The 20,543-nt window shown below is 38.5% G+C and overlaps 1 protein-coding gene across 1 annotated transcript; it reads right to left on the bottom strand.

The window, feature by feature from the left end:
* Window positions 1-999: 999 nt before the first annotated feature.
* Window positions 1,000-20,543, bottom strand: kcnj3a (potassium inwardly rectifying channel subfamily J member 3a). The gene is made up of 3 exons (XM_026295570.1): window positions 19,070-20,543; window positions 17,915-18,131; window positions 1,000-1,595 (listed from the first exon to the last, which is right to left on the bottom strand). Exons 1-3 carry the CDS (start codon window positions 19,745-19,747, stop codon window positions 1,000-1,002), a joined length of 1,491 nt encoding a protein of 496 aa, XP_026151355.1. The 5' UTR covers window positions 19,748-20,543.

Genomic DNA, 20,543 nt, shown 5'->3' with positions numbered 1-20,543 from the left:
ACACCTAAGTTGAAATTCTAATGGAGTGTCTCGTGTGACCACACGGGTCTACCGTAGATTAAGTCGATTTTGTTATACAATGAAACAAAGTGCACAGTACTGACCTACTGCCCTAAGCAGTTAATTTTTGACAAAATGCCCATAAATGCTTTCTAATATCACAGGGTATTATATAATGATTGCTTTGTGCTTATCAAGTACTAGTAGACTTTTTCAACTTAAGTGTTACTTTAAAAAGCAAGTGAAAATTGCGTAGCATTGTGCCCAGTTCAGACAGGTCATATGATGCCGATAATGCATTTTCAAATGTAAAACACATAATCTAGCAACATATTCTGTATTTGATCAACTAATAAGTTCATAAAATCGCACATGGTAAAATAGTCTATATATGAAATACCAAAAATACAGCTGTGAACAAACATGAAAATGGAAACAAGGTAATATAGTTAAGGCTAAACATCTTTGTCTATTACCTTTGTATAGCTAAGTCAATAAGAGGAGCATGCAATCAACATAACATTGCCACAGTTTTACATTAAACAACAAAAGCAATCAACTCAAAACAAATGTATGTGCCTCTCGCCACCACAAATTAGAACCATGTAATGTAGGATTTCCACATCGTAAATCATATGGCTTTGTGCAATTTTTCACCATCAGTAAATTCACTAATGAAATTGTTTTTTGTAAAATAATATATCAATAAATGTCATGCCAGAAATTATTGAGATTCTGTTTCTACATGCGCTGTTTCTTACATGCCAGATTGTGCTAATTGTACATCATCCTAAAAAAGAGTCAGAGCATAGCATGTACACTTACATCCAGGGACAAATGTGCTCAGTTCCATCACCCCTACTTCGTATAAGGTATTTGTGCACATATTCTACATTTCTTTAATATAAGAATATTGTTCGTTAATAAATTAGGAATCGTACAAGGATTTCAGGTAGGGAAATAAAGGTGGATGGCATAAGTTAAAATATGTTGCCTGCTTTATGTAAAGCGATCTGAATTCATCTTTCTGAGCTTGGGTGGCAGGTGTCCGTCCATCCTGCCCCCTCCTCCCCCAGCCAGTCGCTGTAGCTTGGGAGGCAAATCGGCCACTGACTTACTGATGGGCTCTGAACTGATCTTGGAGGCCTTTCCAGCCTGCTTATCATCAGAGACACCAGGAACAGAGCTGATTCGCTGCAGCTTCATGGGCAGGTCTCCAAAGCTGTAAGTCATCTCTGAGGCGGTAGAGCTCATCCTCAGTAGCTTCTTCGGCAGGCCGTCCCGCCCTGTGATCTTCTGGAGTTTGGTGGGCAGCTTGGTGGTGCTGTCATTGTCCTCCAGGGTCTCCAGGCAGTCCAGAGAGCTGTTCTTCTCCCCGCTGTTGCACAGGGATGGAGCCATGAGGGGAGAGGACAACAGCAGAGCCTCCTCCTGCTCCTTCACACTGTATGGAGGGGTGGGCACCTCGAATGTGGCATGGAACTGAGAGTAATCCACCTTAAAGAAACCTTCCTCCAAGGAGATAACTGGGAAGAAACGGTGTCCCCACAGAACTTCATCCTCGGTGTACGACGTCCTTGCTTGACAGGTCATTCCTGTCCAGGAAAAACAAAAACAAAAATAAATCTGAAGCTTCAATGACAAATTATGTCTCGGTCTTGCCAGAGCCCAACGCAGTACAGCCTCATGGTTTAAGATGAAATATTTCATGACTAGCATCAAACAAGACAGTCCTGATCTAATTACATCCTTGGCACTGTTCCATTAGAACCAACAATATGATATTCACCAGGATCCATGCCATTTTCAGATCACAAAGGAAACAATATTGCAAACACAACTGCCTCAGTGAATAAGCACTTACTGCATTACAGAGCCAGCTGCCTAAATAAAAGCTTAATTGATTTTCAGTTTCCAAACCTGATGTCTATGAGCAATTTTCAGCCTAACTTGAAAAATAATTAAAAGTAGAGCTGTATTATTTGCTGTGTGTTTAATGAGATTGACTAATTATTTCATCATAAAAGGCCCAATTCATTTTGAAATGACTACAGGAGCCAAACCCACACTGCCGATGCAATTGTCATGTATTCACATATTAAATTTGATATAAACATAGTTTTATAGTATTATTTCTTCTGTATTGTCTGAATTAGTTACTACATAAATACACACAAAACAAGTCACGGCTGATCCAGACATAACATAACTCAGTCCACACCTCAGGCATTGCTGGTAGTTTATAAAAGACAAAGGATTATGATTACCAAATTGCTGAAATTGCTCACACCAAAAATTATTGTGTGACACCATGAAGGGGATCCAATTTATTCAGAACACAAAAACTGTTTCATAACATTATGGAGCCTGAGAGAAGCATGAATGAGTGTGACAATTTGGTTAAATGCATTCAATTCAATTTTGGTGATTACAAATTAACTTTAAAAAAAACCTTTTTAGCATGTTCTTCATTTGTGTACTTCTAAGTATGCTCGACATATTTGGCACCACATAGTACATTTTTATACACTTCTCTCACACGGCGAGTCTGAATTAAATCCCTACTGAAAAAACTCCCCTCACATTCTCTTAAAACAAATTACTGCAATTAGCAAAATCATGAGGTTTGAATTATGATCAATGACATTTTTTCAGGTTTTTTTTTTTTTTAAGTTATGGCATGTTTATTAGTGATTACTCATCGCTGTTATTCAGCAGCTGGGATTAAATCTGCCTGTGCATTATATCATACCTCACAGCTTTCAGCAAAGCCCTATTCATCTCAGCATAGTTAACTTTGTGCTGATAAAAAAACAACTTTAATTTCATATTGAAAGTGAGCAAAGAAAATCTATAATTAGGTTGAAATTTAAGACAAAACACTAAATTGATTAAACCAGTCCAAGCCCCTCCCCACCCTTACTCCACCATCTTTTAGTATAGAGGAATGGCTGGGGGCACTCGTGTTAAGGCTTGTTGAAACCCATTAGGAAACCAGCAACTGCAGTAGGTTATTATCACGTTTTAATTACCAGCTTAATATTATTCTAGCAGTGATGCTTTGGTCCAAACTAAGATGGAGCACTCATTCACAGTCAGACACCGCTGCTGATTGCGAGGACATCATCGTCGAAATTAGAGGCATCTGTGATTCTGCCTGATTCCCAAGGTCATAAAATAATTCACTGATAACAGCTTTGTACACAATCACAGATGTGCAAGAGGCTGAACATCAAGTGCGTTTAGGGTATTCAAAGTATTACTGCTGCACTATTGCTTCAGAGACCTGGAGCCTTTAGGCATATGGATGTGTGCAGCAGTGAATAACGCGTGCAAAGCTAATGAGAACTGTAGGGCCAAAGCAACTGAGAGTGAAGTGTGAATGAAAATCTTATTGTATTGTGAGCTTCCAGCTAAAACATAGTCACCATTGGATCAGTAACAGGCTTATATGTACTGATTCTGAGAAAACTGCAGTGTAAAATACTCTTTGTTGAGGTTTTATAGCAACTATGACTGCTGGCTACTACCTAGGCATATATACTGTATATACCAGACTAAAATGACAATGGCAACTTTACTGGTGCAGGATTAGAAAAAAAAGATTTGAACAAGTGAAGTGAAATTGAGCCAGCAAAACGTAGCTACAATACAATTAATACATCTATTAATTATGCTGTATTGTTCGTGCAGATGGTGTAGGAGTTACTTTAAGACTCCTGTCTCTGGAAACCCATGAACCCTGCGAGCCTGGGGCTGAATCCCTGTTCAGCCTGTTCATGCACCTCTGGAGCCGCTCAGCCCACCACAGACAATGAAAAGGCAATCTCTGATGTGGATGGACTAAACAACTGTATTCTTCACTGGCACTGGACTTGTGTGAGTTGTGGTTATTAATGTACATTTAATTTACATACATTATTTAAGAATACCTGAGTCCTTGTATAATTATAGAAATGATGGCATAATATATGTACAGTAGTACTGCTAAAGACCAGCAGCTCTGCAACCCCCACATTCATATGAACAGTGGGCCTCGAATTTCAGTAGAAAACATTTTAATTTGTGACGGATATTCACAGATTGTGTAGAAGAACATGTTAGACAAAGATCTCAGATTACACAACAGTTAAACTGCAAAAAATAGCACCATGTTAAAATAAAACCTGACGTTGACGTGTTCTACAGTTGCTGTTTGTTATTCCAAAAAACAGGAATCCAGTAAAATGTGAATACCCATATCAGAGTGTATTTCGTATTATTGGTAAAACCTTATATAACTCTAAAACACACGCCTGCCTGGGACTCAGTGTTTCTATGGAAACAAACTGTAGGAATATGTGCATGCGACAGCCATAACCCTATTCACTGCTGAGTTTGTTCAAAAGTATCAGTGACAACACATAACAAAAGTCTCTCTCTTACGTACCTCACAATAAAAAAAGCATCTAAACTGCTTAAAATGGATTTTCCACAGGTCAGATCATATATAAGGCTCCAGAGCCTGACTAAAATGGTTTTACTTTCAGTGAAATGCAACCTTTTATAACACCAAACCCTAGGGGGAGCAGAAAAATCATAGCCTATACTGTGTTTTTTTTTACTGACTTTTCATCAGTTAAAGCCTGAGATCATATTACAAAATGCGTCTTTGATAAAACATAGAGCAATTTTCTCATCTAAATTATCAACGTTGTCCTCTGGTTAATAAAAAAAAAAAAAAAAAAAAGAGTCACTTGTGCTGACAGGTTATTACAACCAACAGCACAATAGTTAGACAACCTCTAGCAGCCATTGTAATTATGACACAAGCTGACGACATATACAAAGTTCACAATCGGAGGAAGTTTAGGTGGATGGATTAGTCTCCCACAGCAGACAACTGTTCGACTCCTTGTGTTTTCTCCTTAACCACTGCATGAAGGTTAACTCAAACCACAACCTTTTTAAAAACCTAACCACATAGATTTTCTTCCTAAACAACACAACCAAGCTGTAATGGCTCCATAATCATAACAATAACCATATTTTTTTTGATTCTTTCAATGACGACAAACTTCTGGTTAGCATGCTGCTGGAAAGGCCCATAGGTGGGATTCTAACCCAGGGACAAAGATGTATATGCTTAGAGTGGTTGACTTGTTTCATCTGTCAGTGAGAGTGAATAGGCATATGTAGACATGCTTTGTACATCGCTGTCATCTCCATGACACCCCCATGCTGTATTATAAGGACACTGTTTGATAAACACACATACAGCAGAAATAACAAAAATAATAATGCAGTTCCTGCTGCTGTTTGGTACAGTAGAACATTACACCGGTGAGAAAGAAACACCTTATGATGTGCGATGTGCAGTTAACACAACTACAGAAGTGTCTGTAACATCTGTTAACAGCTGGCAAAACGTGAAACCAAGTAATATCACATGTAACTTTATTCATATTACTCAATGCCAGGTAACCATGACTACTGTCTTTTTTTTTGTGTGTGTTTTTGCTTTTAACTGATAGGAAAACACACAAGGTGACAGAAGAGTTGCAGAATTGCACCAGGAACATTATGATACCAAGCTTGCCCCAAACATCTAAATGTGATATCTAATCTGGTATACCAGCCAGTTAATATGGGACTACACTGCACTGGCTGCATTGGGATATATGTCCAACATTAAATCTTTCAGTTTATCTGAAATGAAAAAGAGATTGCAGTGCAGGATCGGCATTTACTGCACATATTTAAAAATGATACAACGGTCAAATAAACAATGAATTGAGAGAAAATCAACAAATAAATTGTACATTTTTAAGCACAAAGAAACAAAACTGCAGCTTCCACTTTCTGAAATATCAAATATTTGAACTGTTGTTTGGAAGAAAAAAGTAAAAAAAAATTGAAACCATGGTATTTGAAACCATTTTCTGAAGGCAAGAAAAACTGGTTCATCGAAAAAAAAATAATTGGAAGATCAATGATTAAAATTATGTGTTGTTACCCCCATAACCAACATCCACAAAAGAAAATCCAATTAACAAATGAGCAGATTCATTCATTCTTCAATTCATAATACAGTACAAAATACCATAGCCTTATTAGGAGAAAGAGGGGGACAGAAGAAACCAGAAAGGACAGAAAAACACCACAGGAATCGGTAAAAAGACCGTTCCTCATTCAGCCCATTAGGAGAGAAATTTGTACCTCTGTCGATCTCTTACACTTCTAATTTTGGTAAATGGTTATCTGTTCTCCCTCTGTGACTCGGTATAAGCCAGTACCAATACATTTCAAATCCTCAGTGGAGTGGCCCTTCTCAATAAAGTGCTGTGCAATGAGAGATTCAGCCCTTTTTACAGAATCTCTATCAGAGGAATCTGTGGTTACAGCTGTTTTACTAATATTTATAGTTACAGAAATCCACTGTTGGTCATTATTCACTGATCGGCATCAACATAACTTCAAAATACTCCACACATTACTAAACTAATATACTTTTTTTTTTAGCAGTCATCATTATGGGAAGGCAGTTGAAGACAAATTATTATTAGTTATTATTACCGATTTCTCAACATGACATTAAAATTATAATAAAGTCCTACATGAATGCAATGATTTGTATTGTGGCCGCTAGTTGTGACAAACCTACAAAAAAGCCTCAGCTTGTTGTTTTGAATTAACTGTTTTGGTTCACACTCACTGCTCTCATCATTATCACTTTCAGATACAGCAGGCAGCTGTTTAAAAAAAAAAGTGATGATAAATCCATTGTACACTGTGTGCTGAGCACCAAACAACAGAAGTTAACAATTAGCTGGAAAACAAAGCAGAGCATTTAGCAGCTAAAAAGCCTTTTGACCTAATCAGAGCTAAACAGAGAGTGGACTTAAATTCAGAAACATGACTTTGAATGGATACGTCTTAAAACTGTTTGCTGACATGCTCCGATGTGGTAATGTTGTGCTTGTTCCTTCCACTAATGAAAAGATTTGATAATACTTAAATATACAACATAAAAATATCTATTGATGCATTACAATGAAGTGTATTTTTTAAAAAGTATTTTATGTTGCATGTTCTGTTAATTAATAATAAATTAGGATCCAGACCAAATGATTTTAAAGGACTGTTCCATGACATCTCCACTCAATGTTTCATAAAACTATGCCTACAATATACAAATTGAGGGATATATGATCTTTTCCAACTGGCCAATATATAGCTATAGATATATATATAATCCTACAAAAGCGAGAAATTCCTTCAGAGGATCGTCACCAGCCAGTTTAAAGTTTCCATATGCACTCATCGACAGCATGCGACAGCATGAATGGCATTAGAATAATCCTCTGCTGAATCCATAAACTCAAGACAGATTTTAAAAATGCATCTCATTAAATGTAAGACTGGAAAAACAGAAGAATCACAGGAAAAAAACAATTTCACACCATGGTGAATTTTCTGCCATCTCAGCAACAGCCATTTTTAAATTAAGCCAGAAATAAACCAATTGGAAATCAAATATCATTTTAAACACTAAAGGACGCTTTGGAAATGATCATAGAGCAGTGAGATGTACACAGGTGCTCCACCTGCACTATCCAGTATATGTAATATTTTACTGATTCCATTATCAACTGTAAAAAGCAAAATGGCAGGAAATTCTACCAAGAATAAACTTGGAGATTTAGATGGCCAAAAGCCATCTCAGCTTGAGACTCTAAATAAATGCACTTTTCCTTGATAACAGAGAGCTGGGTGCGTCTCCAGTCTCACAAAGTGAAGCAGCCGTAGACTCAGCGAAGTGACAGCAAAGATAAAATGGGTTCTTTGGTGGCTGGAATAGAAAAGCACTGTAAACTCAGAGGTAGGCTGCCAGTGTTTCTTGATAGTAGCTGGAAAAAAAAAAAAAAACCCTAAGTGGTATTCACAGACTCGGCTGTCTAAAAGAAGCTTATCCAGGTTGTAGAAGCCAAGGGATCATAACCGTTTGGTGCCTGCATCAGTCAAATTCTCAGCTGCAGCTCTTCACTTGACACACTGAGGACAGAGGAAAGTCTAGGGGCAGATCTATTTATTGCAGCCCTGTCAAATCATCTAGGCAGAGTCTCAATCTAGATTTTTGAATAAAATAAATAAGTGCTATTATATGATTCAACAACCCACAGGCAACAGGCAAATGACGCTCAAAATTGACGACTATGTGAAAATGAAGGTTTATTCAAATGACTTCTGTAGATGAACTCTCACAATGGCAGTGACTGAAAAAGGAAAGTGGGCGTCAAAGAGTTCTTTGCAACCTGCTATTTAGTGGTAAAATCACAAATAACCTCCCTATCACACTCTCTCTCTCTTTCTCTCTCTCCTTGTCTCTATCTGTCTGGCTCTCCCTTACACTCAGTCAGTCAAATGGTCACGCACACTCACACATACACAAACTCACTCACCACTGCAGTGCTGTCAGCAAAGTCCCCTGACAGTCTATCACGGCTGTAGAAACAGCTCAACTGTTATGTATGAGAAAAACACCAGCGAAAACAAGCATTAGAGTCGAGACTTTGCACACACAGATCAGCACCACACAACGCTGTCCAAGATTCAGCCTTTTATCCGAGCATGGCTCTCATTTCTGGCCGCTCGCTGTGGCCAAAGATATCCACAGAATGCCACTGCTGCATCACTGGATTGTGATGAACAATTAATTCCTGACAATTACTCTGTTTTTCATTTTGGAAAATGTGGAGAAGGATTCCTCTTTGTCTTTGTGTCCTTTTAGGATCTTTTATTACAACGTATTTAGCTGCCGTGCTGAATAAGGTAAAAGCAAAGAGGAGGAAAATATGAGGATTTAGGCTGTGTGTCTGTCACTGAGGAGAGAAAGTTTAGTTCACAGGTCTGAATAACATAGATCTGAGGAATTTGGCTTTTCACAAATGACATGTTAATCTTTTCGATAAGTCATTACAAAGGATAGAACAAATTGTACCTGTAACAGAATAAAAAGTCATTTAGAGGAATATACCACTATTGTGGCCACAACTCCTGTCTGATTATCTGTTTCTATGGTGACCAACATCAAGTGGTAAAGTGTAGAAAAATGCAGCATTCAGTTTTTTCACAGTTTGACTTTTCAAAGATGGAAATGAGCCCCGTCCTTCAGTTAAATTCTGTCTTGGTGCGTGATCCATTAGTGAAGGTGTCTTCCAGTTGTCTGCAGCTCTGAAGGTTTTACAGTATTTCACCCATACAGCACCAGCTGAGCAATGAGAACAGGGAGGAAGCTGATGGAGGGAAGGCAGGGGAAGTGGGCTGCTGTGGGGGAGGGGAGAGCCTGGATACTGAGGCAATTGCTTGAGTGTGGAGGCTGCTGGAAAGGGAAGGAAGGGAAGGGAATGGGAGCAGGGGCTGCCAACTATCTCCACACAAGGTGGGGTGTCAGGCAGGCTAGAGGAACATATGGCAGTAAGCCATTAACACAGCCAGGAATGCACAAATTACCAAGTGAAAGCAATGCTGAGTACTGCTGTAAAGGGAACCAGTTGAACAAAATGGAAATCGATTGATTTCCTTTATGACATTATTGGTCATATAGGAATAAAAAAAAAAAAAAAAATCACATGGGGAATGTGCTCACACTGTTTGGGACTATGAATGATTTTCTCTTCGTTATATACTGAGTGCACAAATGATCTGAAAATCATTTCTTTCCATAAAGGAGATTGAATGATGAAATCTCATATTGATCTAAGCTCTTAAATCTACTTAAGTCATAGAGAGGGGTTACAACTGGTAGAAGAGAGACAAAAGAGGGATTTTTAATCCTTAAGAGATCTCATACTTGGGTGGTACTAAAGAGGAGTAACTCATTGTTAAGATATATTTTTATATTTTTTCATGTTTGTCACAAGAGAGCAGATTATTCCAGTAAACTCAAGCATGTCTGTGACAAAAATGGAAAAAGACATCCCAATGGATGGTCTTTCTAGAAGACAAGCCTCAAGAACAGCATGTTCAATGACTGTGTTAATGCTGCAGGATTGATTCACCTGCAATTCATGGACGGTCACAGCTCCACCGATCAATGCTACCAGTGAGCAACACTGCAAGTGCCTCACAGTAACCTCAAACAAGTGAAGCCACACAATATTACATTATTAGCTCAGTTATGGCAATGTGTTACTTTGCCATAAGTTTCTAGTTTGTGTCGCTAATTACACAGCAACACGGCACACACATCTTCTGAAACAAAAAACAACTGAGACCTAGTCAATTATTTCTCTTTTTTTTTTCGTAGCGTGACAAGGAGACAGGCATTGTTGGCGAATGCATTTCTGCTGGCTTTTGTCACAGAGTAAGTTCTTCCCAGGTCTGCCACCACACCTTGTCTACCAGTGATTTATTGCCATCCAACAGGGACTTGACAAATCCCTAAAGACACAATTAGCGTGCTCCCCCCTGGGAAGCCAGAACAGTTCATCTAAAAGGGATAATGAATCCAGGGTGTCATAGCTGGATCACTGCAATGCCCATTATGCAACGTTCATTCCCGATGAAATTACTGCATCTAAACTAGGCATATGGGGTACAACTGTAAATCACACACATGCAATCGTAGAATACTCTTGTTTGTTTATTTAAAATTAGTGATGCAAATTTCAGTGTCATTCGGTGCAACAGGGAAACTAAATCAGGCTGCCTTTGTGCAGAGCAAAGTGAGTCATCGTAATGTAGTTTCCAATATACAGGGGGTGGACAAAATATACTGAACACCTTTAATGCAATGTAATCAAATCCAACAGTCTTGCAATAAATCTTCCGCGTTAATTAAGAGTTCATTTTTATACTATGTGAGGTGTTGGCTCTCTGATGATTTTAAGACTGTAATTTTTCTTAACATCAGATTATTATATTGTAAATATAACTAATTGTACACTATAGGCAGTAGAACATCTGTTAAAAATGTTGTTAATGCACCACAATCTAGATTCAAAGGTTAAGACAGATTCATATATTATTAAGATTAAGGTAAGAGCATAAAACACAATATAAAACTTCTCAATTACAAGAAAATGTCCTACAATTCTAATCTTAAGTAAAGGTACAGGTACCAGCAAAATGTACTTAAAAGTTTGAGGTTTTATAAGGTGAAGGTGACGATCATATGGTCAATATGTAAAATCTCAATCTGCAAAGTTGAATTGAAGCAAAATGTATAACTGAAACCTTGGGAATTAATATATATAAGGATTAGTAATAGCCGACTGTCTAAGCTGTTTACATGAAAATTACCAGGAAAGTACATCATTGTTGCATCCAGACTGTATCAGTGACACTGCAGATATTGGCCATGTTCGTCGTGCTGAAACATTCAAGCCCGTTGGAAGGAGAGCTGGAATAATATATTGGCAATAATGGTCAATGAACCAAAAGCATGAAACACATGCTTTTTGAGCTGTAAGTTATCCAACACATGGCTTATCACCTCAGCTACACAGCTACACTTCCCTCCCTGAGCACATTAGATTTAATTGGAACCTCCTGTTCTCACCTGATCTGAAGTGCCAACTTCCCCACTGAACCCCCTTTGACCCTCTGACCCACAGGGCCGTGGCAGAGAGCACGACGCTTAGAAGAGAGGACACGATTTGAGTATAATGACTTTGAATGAATTATGGTCAAGTCCTCCGGAGATCGGCACAATCTGTCAAAGCTGGTTCATGTCTTGGGCTCACCTGCGTTAGTGTTTATTTAAGCTGTGAAGCTCCTGATGTCAGACAACCCCGGATCTCTGGGGCTAAGGCCTCTTACGCATATGATTGAAACTATTAGGCCTCTGGCGCAACAGAAAGCTCTCCATTTCATTTCAATTACTGCTGCTGATGATAAAACACAGATCGGGCCGTGACATTGGCTGCTCCGCTAATCGGAGGCAATAGATGTTTCCAATTAATTATACTGCTGGTTTTACTACTAGACATTACTCTTAATTTCATTTTTTTCATATACACTTTATGTGTATTTGTTACACAACAACAATAACTTAATTGACACTGATAATTGTTTATCTAAATGGAGTATGAAGGGTCTTTAGTGCTTTTTCTTAAGAATGAATATATTTTTAGATAGTAAATAATAAATCTTTAAGATCCAGCTATGTAATTAAATTCAAATATTTTACTTTAGTTTTGAATACTAATCATATACAGAGGTAATTCATCATTCAAAGCTGCTTGCCCAACCACACACTGCATTTACGCAGACAAAAACACATGAATAAACATTACTTAGTTCATCCAGTCTATATGTAACCAACCCCTACCACCTACACTCATTTTAAAATGAGCAGCCAGCTAGGATATGCTATTTTTTTATTCTATAACAGTGAATCATAGGAAAGCCTTTTATCAGTCTGAAAAAAATGGGGGCTGAGAGAAATCTTTGAAAACAATCAAAATCAATGCATAGCTTTGCGAGAAAAGAAAGTGTTTTTAGTTTTTAGATAGTTGTGCATTCATTTATCTCATATCCAAATCAACAGGCAATTTGTGACACAGTATTTATTTTACAAGACACACGCACTGGAAAATAATTAACAAATACAAAGATTATTACTTAGTTCAGTCGGGAGACTGTGTTTGTCTATAGTATATATGTGTTTGTCTATAGTACATTTATGCTGTGTCACCAGATGAGTCAATCTGAAATTCACTCAGCAAACAAATACAAGCATCAAAATGAACATTAAGACAAGTGAGTGTAGCATTGAGTCAACATCAAACCTATAAATCCTAAAAACTATGACAACTGTTCTATAAAAATATTTTTAAATCTGACCTACTTGCACTCATTTGCATCAAAGCCACATCAATCTGAAAAGAAAAAAGTTTCTGCTGATGATCCAGTTTACATTTACTCATGAATCACTGCTTTTCATAGCTGCTGAAGAAGCTTAACACAGTTTTTTGCCACCATGTTAGACCCAAAACATTATGCTAAAATTTCAGGGCTTGATTAATGTGCTGACAGATTTCTTTCTGTCCTGTAATGTAAATGAGTTCCCCATGAAATAAATGATGAGCTTGTTTATCTTTGTTAGTTATTATTTCTCTAATGTGAAAACTGTCGAGTGTTCAATTATATAAACGCTCGTGTTCGGCATACAGGAGCTTTACATTGTGTGTTGAGGTGTAACTGCGTCCTCTGAAAACCCAAGACTGAAAATCATGAAATTAATTTAGTTGCAATGCGCTGATTAGTTTCATGGTTGGGAGATCTACACGTCTGTTACTGGCAGCTACAGTTTATTTTGGGTTCCCAAGAAACAGCTCCCCTAATGAACAGATTGCCTCTGGCTTGGTATTTAAGCCTTGTGCTGAACAGCATTACTGGTGTTAATGGGGCACTTATCGAAACTTCTGTATTTTAAGACCGCATGCAGTAGCTCTGAAATAGCTGATGAGTCAAAGTCGGGTCATCATCAGCTCTGTAGTGGAACAGGGAAAATGACCTGCAGTGCTATTACTATGTCATTATATCACAACTTGTTTTCCTCTTTTTTTTCACACACATTTTCCATATTCAGAATGACCACTTGCTGTTAGCGGAGCTGCACAATAAATTAAAGACCCTGTGCACAGACTGTACTAAAGGTCTTTTCAGTGGCTCCGGCTGATTCCACCACCGGCCGGGGTAAAAGTGGGTGGGGCTACGGTGGAAATCAAATGATGTCACAAAACTGTACTGGCCAATAAAAAACAGTAGCAGGGTAAGCTGCCTCGCCCTAACAGATGCAACAAAACTGAGTGGAGAGTGAGGAGGATGCCAGTCAGTCCCAGTTCGTACATGCCCAGGCAGTGCTGGGTAATGTACACTTTTGAGGGGAAATGTAATTGTTACCTGGCAATGTTTTTTTTTTTTTTGTTTTTTTTTTCAACTGATGAAAATGCTGTGTTTATATAAAGCTCAGGAAGCCCTCTCTCCTAAAAATAACATTTATGTACAACTCTTGCAACAGCAAATACTTATGAAGGAAACATAATTCAAACCAGATGACATTTTCTAGTAAAATAATGAGGAAATTGTTTTTAATTGTAGCACCTGACAAGTTGCAAAATGTTACTATTGAACAGACCAGTAAGTACAGTAATTAATTTGCCACCAAAATATTTGATCTTCATAAATAATATCTGCTTAATGGGTATGTTTAGTGACAGGCAGTACTTGGTTTAGGTTAGGCAAAGACTGAGCCAATGATTACGACTGTTAACATAATCAAGAAAGCAGTTTAGCAATGCACATGGATAACTTTTTAGGCAACACAGTTTAGGAAAAGCTTTTGGTTAAGTATTGATGAAATAAACACATTTTACCTCAGGCTACAAATTAATTAACAAATTTTTCTATTAAATCAAAACCACAGCCTTTTTCTAACCTTAAGTGCTGCAAATGTTTAAACATATCCAAGGCAGGTTTTAGGTGCTACAACCATGCTGTCTAGCAAGAGCAGATCTTGGGGAGTAATCAGATGAAATATGTCGTCAGTGAACATGTTGCGGACACAGGATGTTCAGTATGAACATTTTGTGACTTGGCAGATAAACTAATAAAATGTTTCTGTCATTGGACTGGTAGAAAACAAAATGTACTAAAAAAGCATGTTACAAAACATATTTAATCTTGAAAATAAATGCTATTTAGGAGAGCTAATTGACTAATGGATTAATTGATTAATCCATTAGTCAATCACTAACACATTTAGCTGCAACAATTTTGATAATCGATTATATCTGATGTGTTTGAAGAAAAAATACCAAACATTTACTAATTTGACCTTTTCTGTTGTGAGGATTTGCTGTTTTGCATCACTGTGCACTGAAACTGTTTTTTTTTCAGTTTTTATTACTCTGTACACTAAATTATTAAGCACATTAATCAATAATTAAAATAAGCATCAGTTGCATTCCTGCTATATAAAAATAGTTTCTAGGACAGAGGATCGCACCACGATGCATATATAATATAATACGCAAATAATTCAAAGAAACAATATTGACATAACAGAATAGCAAATGTGATCGGTGTGTCCGGCTGACTCCACCATGTCACAACTGAGCTGATGCTGCGGCAGCGGGAAATCTGTGAGAATCAATCAGCTTATTGTAAACATCTAACAGATGCATATTTTTTTTAGCATGACTCTATAATAAAAACATTTGATGAGTTGTATGTATTTTTTAGTGGAAATAACACTATAAACAGTTAATACAAGCTGAGTTGCAGTCATAACTTTTTTTTGTACTGTAGCAGAGTCAAATTGCTCTTTCGTTACCCATGTACCTGTCATTCTTACAATGCAAAATTAATGCAGAAGTAAGTAAGCTTAGTGATTCGCAGTAACAAAGTGACAGGGGATGAAGCACTCATGCACGCACGCACACACACACACATATACACACACACACACACACACACACACACACACACACACACACACACACGCGTGCGCACACACACACACACACACACACACACACACACACACACACCAAGCTGCATATTTGCTCTGCAGCCACCGGTACTGTGTGTAACTTGAAAGCTACTTATTGGTGAGTGATGTGGTTTGTGCTGTTTGTATTGATCATTACACTGTCAGACATTATCCTAGTTAGTGTCGTTACCTTATCCAAAACTTGTTACTAAAGGCTTATTTTCTCTGCTTTTTTTTTTCAGGGCCAGCAGTCATGTACAGTACATTAATTACAATGTGATGTAAAGCCGATTTATCCTCAGCAGCACACTATCTTTCTACAGCCACACCACAAAGCCGCAACTGGCATTACTCCAGAAGAAAATATGCTGCTACCAGACATCCTGCATGTCTCATTTGGAAGGTGCATCATATTGAGGTGGTGATCAAAAACACCTTGGGCTCCTACTCAAAAGGAATGAGTACTAGCTCCTGCATTTTTACGCACTGTAGAGGTTTTCAGAGGTTACCGCAAAATGGAACAATTCTGAGCTCCTGCGTGTTCTGATTTTCTCACGTGTAAAGAGAACTTCAGTCCAAAATACTTTTGTGTCTGATCCAGGGGAACAAAAGTTAACTGTGTCAAAAAAAGGGTACACAGTTGAGTCTATTATTATCCAGTAGGAAGCCCAAAGAGTCAGTGATTGTGAAGCTTTAATGTGCAGTGGAGAGCATTATAATGTGCGTTCCTGACAGTGTTTTTTTCCACACATTACAAAAAAAAAAACATGGATCGGGGCAGTTTCTTCACTAGTAAACACCAAAGCCTCATAAATATTTCATCTTCTTTCTCCACTGTATCACCTGTTCTGGTAAGCAATTCATGGCACAGGAACGCTTCTGTGTGTTTTTCATATTTCAGAGGTTCCTCTTTAGTAACGGGTGATGCTGTCAACAAGGCAATTTCACTTCATGTACGGCATTGTATGTTTAACTGGCTTATTACTGAAACTGTGTTATGATTCCTATACCATAGGAATAAAAAATAAAAAATAAAAAAACCTAAGTTTAGGTGCAGTGCTGCAATCCTGAATACTCAAGGAGAGGTTGCCATGGAAACAGAGTTACATTGGCCAGAAATGAAAGCGTCTGAGGATTTAGACTTTCACTGTACATCAATTTTTAACCATAGATTGTTTCTAACATCAACCTTTCTGCCAACTTCACATAACAACTACTCCTCCATGCAGAATTTTCTGTGAAATACGAACGCAACCATGACAGTCCACACGAAGCAACTGAATTAAACCTGAGATGGTGACTGTTACAAATTGGGACAATATGATGACACATCTTTCTGTGGCAGCCACTGTAATACTATAAATATCTGCTAATATTCCAGTGATGATTGAATCACAGCCCCACACTGAATATATTCATACTTCGACAACATAACTAACCCCCCCTAGACTGTATAAATACAAAATAGTGTGATACATTAGCATTTTTAAACGTTTTCCTACTTTATAAATATGTCAAGACTGATCACGATGACAGGAACTGAAGAATCATCAGTCAGATGCATCTCAGCTGCAGACAGACCTTAATAAAATTGCAAAAATAACTGTCCAAATTATCTATTAGGGAGCCTAACGTTTTTTGCTAATTGCCATCTGCAGTGTCAGCCTGTAAGCCACCCTGTCACATCTCCATATGCTGCTTTCTCCCAACCAACCTATTACAACTGCTCCTCTGTTCACTCCATAACACTGAAGGAGCTCTCCCCGCACTGCTCTATCAGCTGTGCAAAATAAACGCTTGAATTTAAAATGACCACAGTGGAGAATTTTACTCAGGGCATTACTCATCTTGTGGAAATAGAGTTCCCTAATTCTAAAGGGACCTTAGAAAGCAAATTATTATCCCCTCTGAGAATGGCAGCCTTGAGGTAAATGCTGCTCAGGCACAAAGACGGAGGAATGCAATTTGTTTCAGATGAGAAAAAGAAAAAGTGTATAGCCTAACACTGACCTGCTGCAGTTTTGGAAGTGTTCAGTGCTCATGGGTAGCATGAATCTTGGCACTGGTGCCCAAACTCAACAAGCATTTTAATGCAGAAAAGAATATACCACTTTATACACTTCAAACAATCATCTATGATGTATAAATGCTAACCACTGCTATTTATTAGCTACTCAATATGTTTTCCACAAAAATAAATGCATCAAATGCAATAAGGGATGATTCCATGTGGACATCAGCTACCTAACACCAATAACTCCATATTATCCACAGGATTTGTTGCAAAAAGAGCTATTGCAACACCTCAAATGACAATCAACCTCCTCGGCTACTGTACATATAACCTGCAGCCACAACACACAGTCAAAAAGTCTGCAGGATTGAATATTTACCAGGGCAAACTTATAAAAATACATGTTTAGGGTTACTCACCTGTAGTCTCTACTATTCCTTCTAATATCACCACAATTTCAAACTGCTCTGTTTGCATGGACCTCTGGGAGAGGTCGTAGAAGGGGCTTTTGGTGTCAATCACATGGCAGATCGTGAGTGGTGAGACGAGAAAGAGCTGGTCTGCCCCAGTACTGAAACCCACGTCCAACTCCAACTGATCCAGAGGAAGAAACTCGCCTTCGGGCGTCTGGCGAGACTAAAGAAGCGTACAGAAAGAGACAGAGACAGAGATGTTTGGTGGGGGGGGGGGAGCGGTGAGACAATCCCATCTACAGCTGATCAAGGACCTTTGTGTTAACTTTTCATATTTTATATGCATTCTGAGCAACTCATCATCAGTCTACCATAAAAAGGACTATAATTTCCTTAAATTATATCTGAATACTGAAAGAATATTCCTCTCAGCATGGGAATTCTAGTGAACATTAAATATATCATTTTTGAAACAACTGATTGACATTATCTGATTTGAATTTCTTAATACTAATGGTTGTCTCCGCCGTTTACTCATTTGCATTATCAGGACAAGTAAAATACTTATTTCACTATAGAATAGAGGAAACTGTTCTAAAGTTGCTAATATGGATGTGAATTCCATATGTCTTTGTTAAAAGTTTAGAGTAAAAGTTTATACTTACCTGAAACTTTATGGGGAGCCTACATTTAACCTCCTGTACTATCCCTGTATCGCTAATTACTACCACAAAGACTGGTGTATATGCAGCGTAGAGTACTGCTTAAAAGTTTTATAGGTTTCCTACAGACTTTTATGAATCCATAGAATAAAGAACAACACTAAGTTGCAACATGCAGCCACTTTGTCACTAAAGACTTTAAACAATGTCTGAATAAAGACAATAACCTCTTATTAGGTTTGTGGGATTATTTTTTCTTTATGCTAAATATTTTATTTGAGTGTAGTAAAAGATATAAAGTACCTGTCAACTAAGGATGTTATTGTTGCTTATGGGACAGTTTGCATCCATTAAATATTTAATAATAATAAATGAGACTGGAGTCTTATGTAACTCAGACCTTTGTGCACTGTTGGAAGTAGGCTTAGTGTCACTGTGCAGAGGCCTTTCTTTATCAGCTCCCTATCAATACCCAACGACTAAAAGTAGCGTCACTTACTTTCAGCAATTTGCAGCGGATCTGTGCGGAGACCATATGGCTGTTTCGCAGGTTGCCGACCCTGAACATGAGAGTTAGTTTCCCGTCTCGCATAGAAATCGCCGCGTGTTCACTGAACATCAAGGTCTCAGCTCGTTTCTTGGGCTGAGACATCTTGATGAACATGCACCCGATCAGAAAGGCATCGACGATTGATCCGAGGATCGACTGGAAAAGAAAGAGAATGATCCCCTCGGGACATTTGTCTGTGATGTATCTGTAACCATATCCTATAGTGGCCTCGGTCTCTATGAAGAAGAGGAAGGCCGAGGGAAAGTTATAGACATTGGCCACACATGGAGTGTACTTGTCATTGTGGGCTTTGTTGAGGTCTCCTCTGATGTACGCGATGAGCCACCACATAGAGGCCATGAAAAGCCAAGCGACCGTGTAGGTGAGGATGAAAATAAACAGATTCCAGCGCCATTTCAAATCTACCAGTGTCGTGAATAAGTCTGAGAGGTATCTGCTGGTTTCACCACCCAGGTTCCCATGTTGGACGTTACATCGCCCGTTCTTGTCCACGAACCGCTGTCTCTTCTTCTTTTTCTCTGGGGGAGGCTGATTGAATCCAGACCCGCTAGATGAGGTGGTCACTACCTGATAATCGTCCCCAAATTTCTTTCGAAGTGCAGACATACTACGATGACAGCAGCAAAAGAAATAACAAAAGATTCGAGTTAAATTTAACACAAAAAAAAAAAAAAAAAAAAAAAAAAAAGTCTGGGGTTGTAGTTGCTGCAGTCGTTAATGCCCGTGCGCAACGTCTCCCGCTTTGGTAATAAGGCGATAAAAGTGCGCTGTCTTCGCCCCACTTAGTCTTGCACCGTCCTCTTTCGCCACGCACCACTGCTGCTACACTCTACAGCCATGAAATATCAACAATGGAGTTTACAAACATCGAAGATAGAAGCCATAAAAAAATAAAAACATCAGCGACGCCCAGGATAAGGTATCCAAACGCGCCAGTCGCAGTCCAGGTTTACACAGGTTTATCAGTTGCTGCGTCGTGGATTACTCATCGCTTGTGAAGGTTGGGGCTGTAGCGACCTGTTCAAAACTGCACTCACAGAGTAAGTTTTCATAGGAAAGTTCAAAACCCCTCGGTGCTCTATTGCAGACCAGTATCTCTGCGTAATTATTCTCTGGAAACGGCTTCCAGGCTGAAACGTCTCTGCGCGCACTTGCGGTTCCAGTCCTCCCTTTGTAATCTATATACATAGGAGATGAGTTGCATCCAAGCATATGGCTGTGAAAAATCAAGAGCTGGGAGAAGAAAATCACTGTCCCACTGTCGTCATTTTTGGCTTCGCGCATCGATGCCGATTGCCAAGCTCTTTTTCGGGGACCTTTCCCCCTTCTCTTAGAAGAATGTCGAAAGGATTGTCATGGTTCAGCGGTATAGATCCACCAGATGCTCCTTTTTGCTGCTTAG

The sequence above is a fragment of the Mastacembelus armatus genome, chromosome 21 (assembly GCF_900324485.2).
Source record: "Mastacembelus armatus chromosome 21, fMasArm1.2, whole genome shotgun sequence".
NCBI lineage: Eukaryota > Metazoa > Chordata > Actinopteri > Synbranchiformes > Mastacembelidae > Mastacembelus > Mastacembelus armatus.
This window is presented reverse-complemented; position numbering and strand designations above follow the sequence as displayed.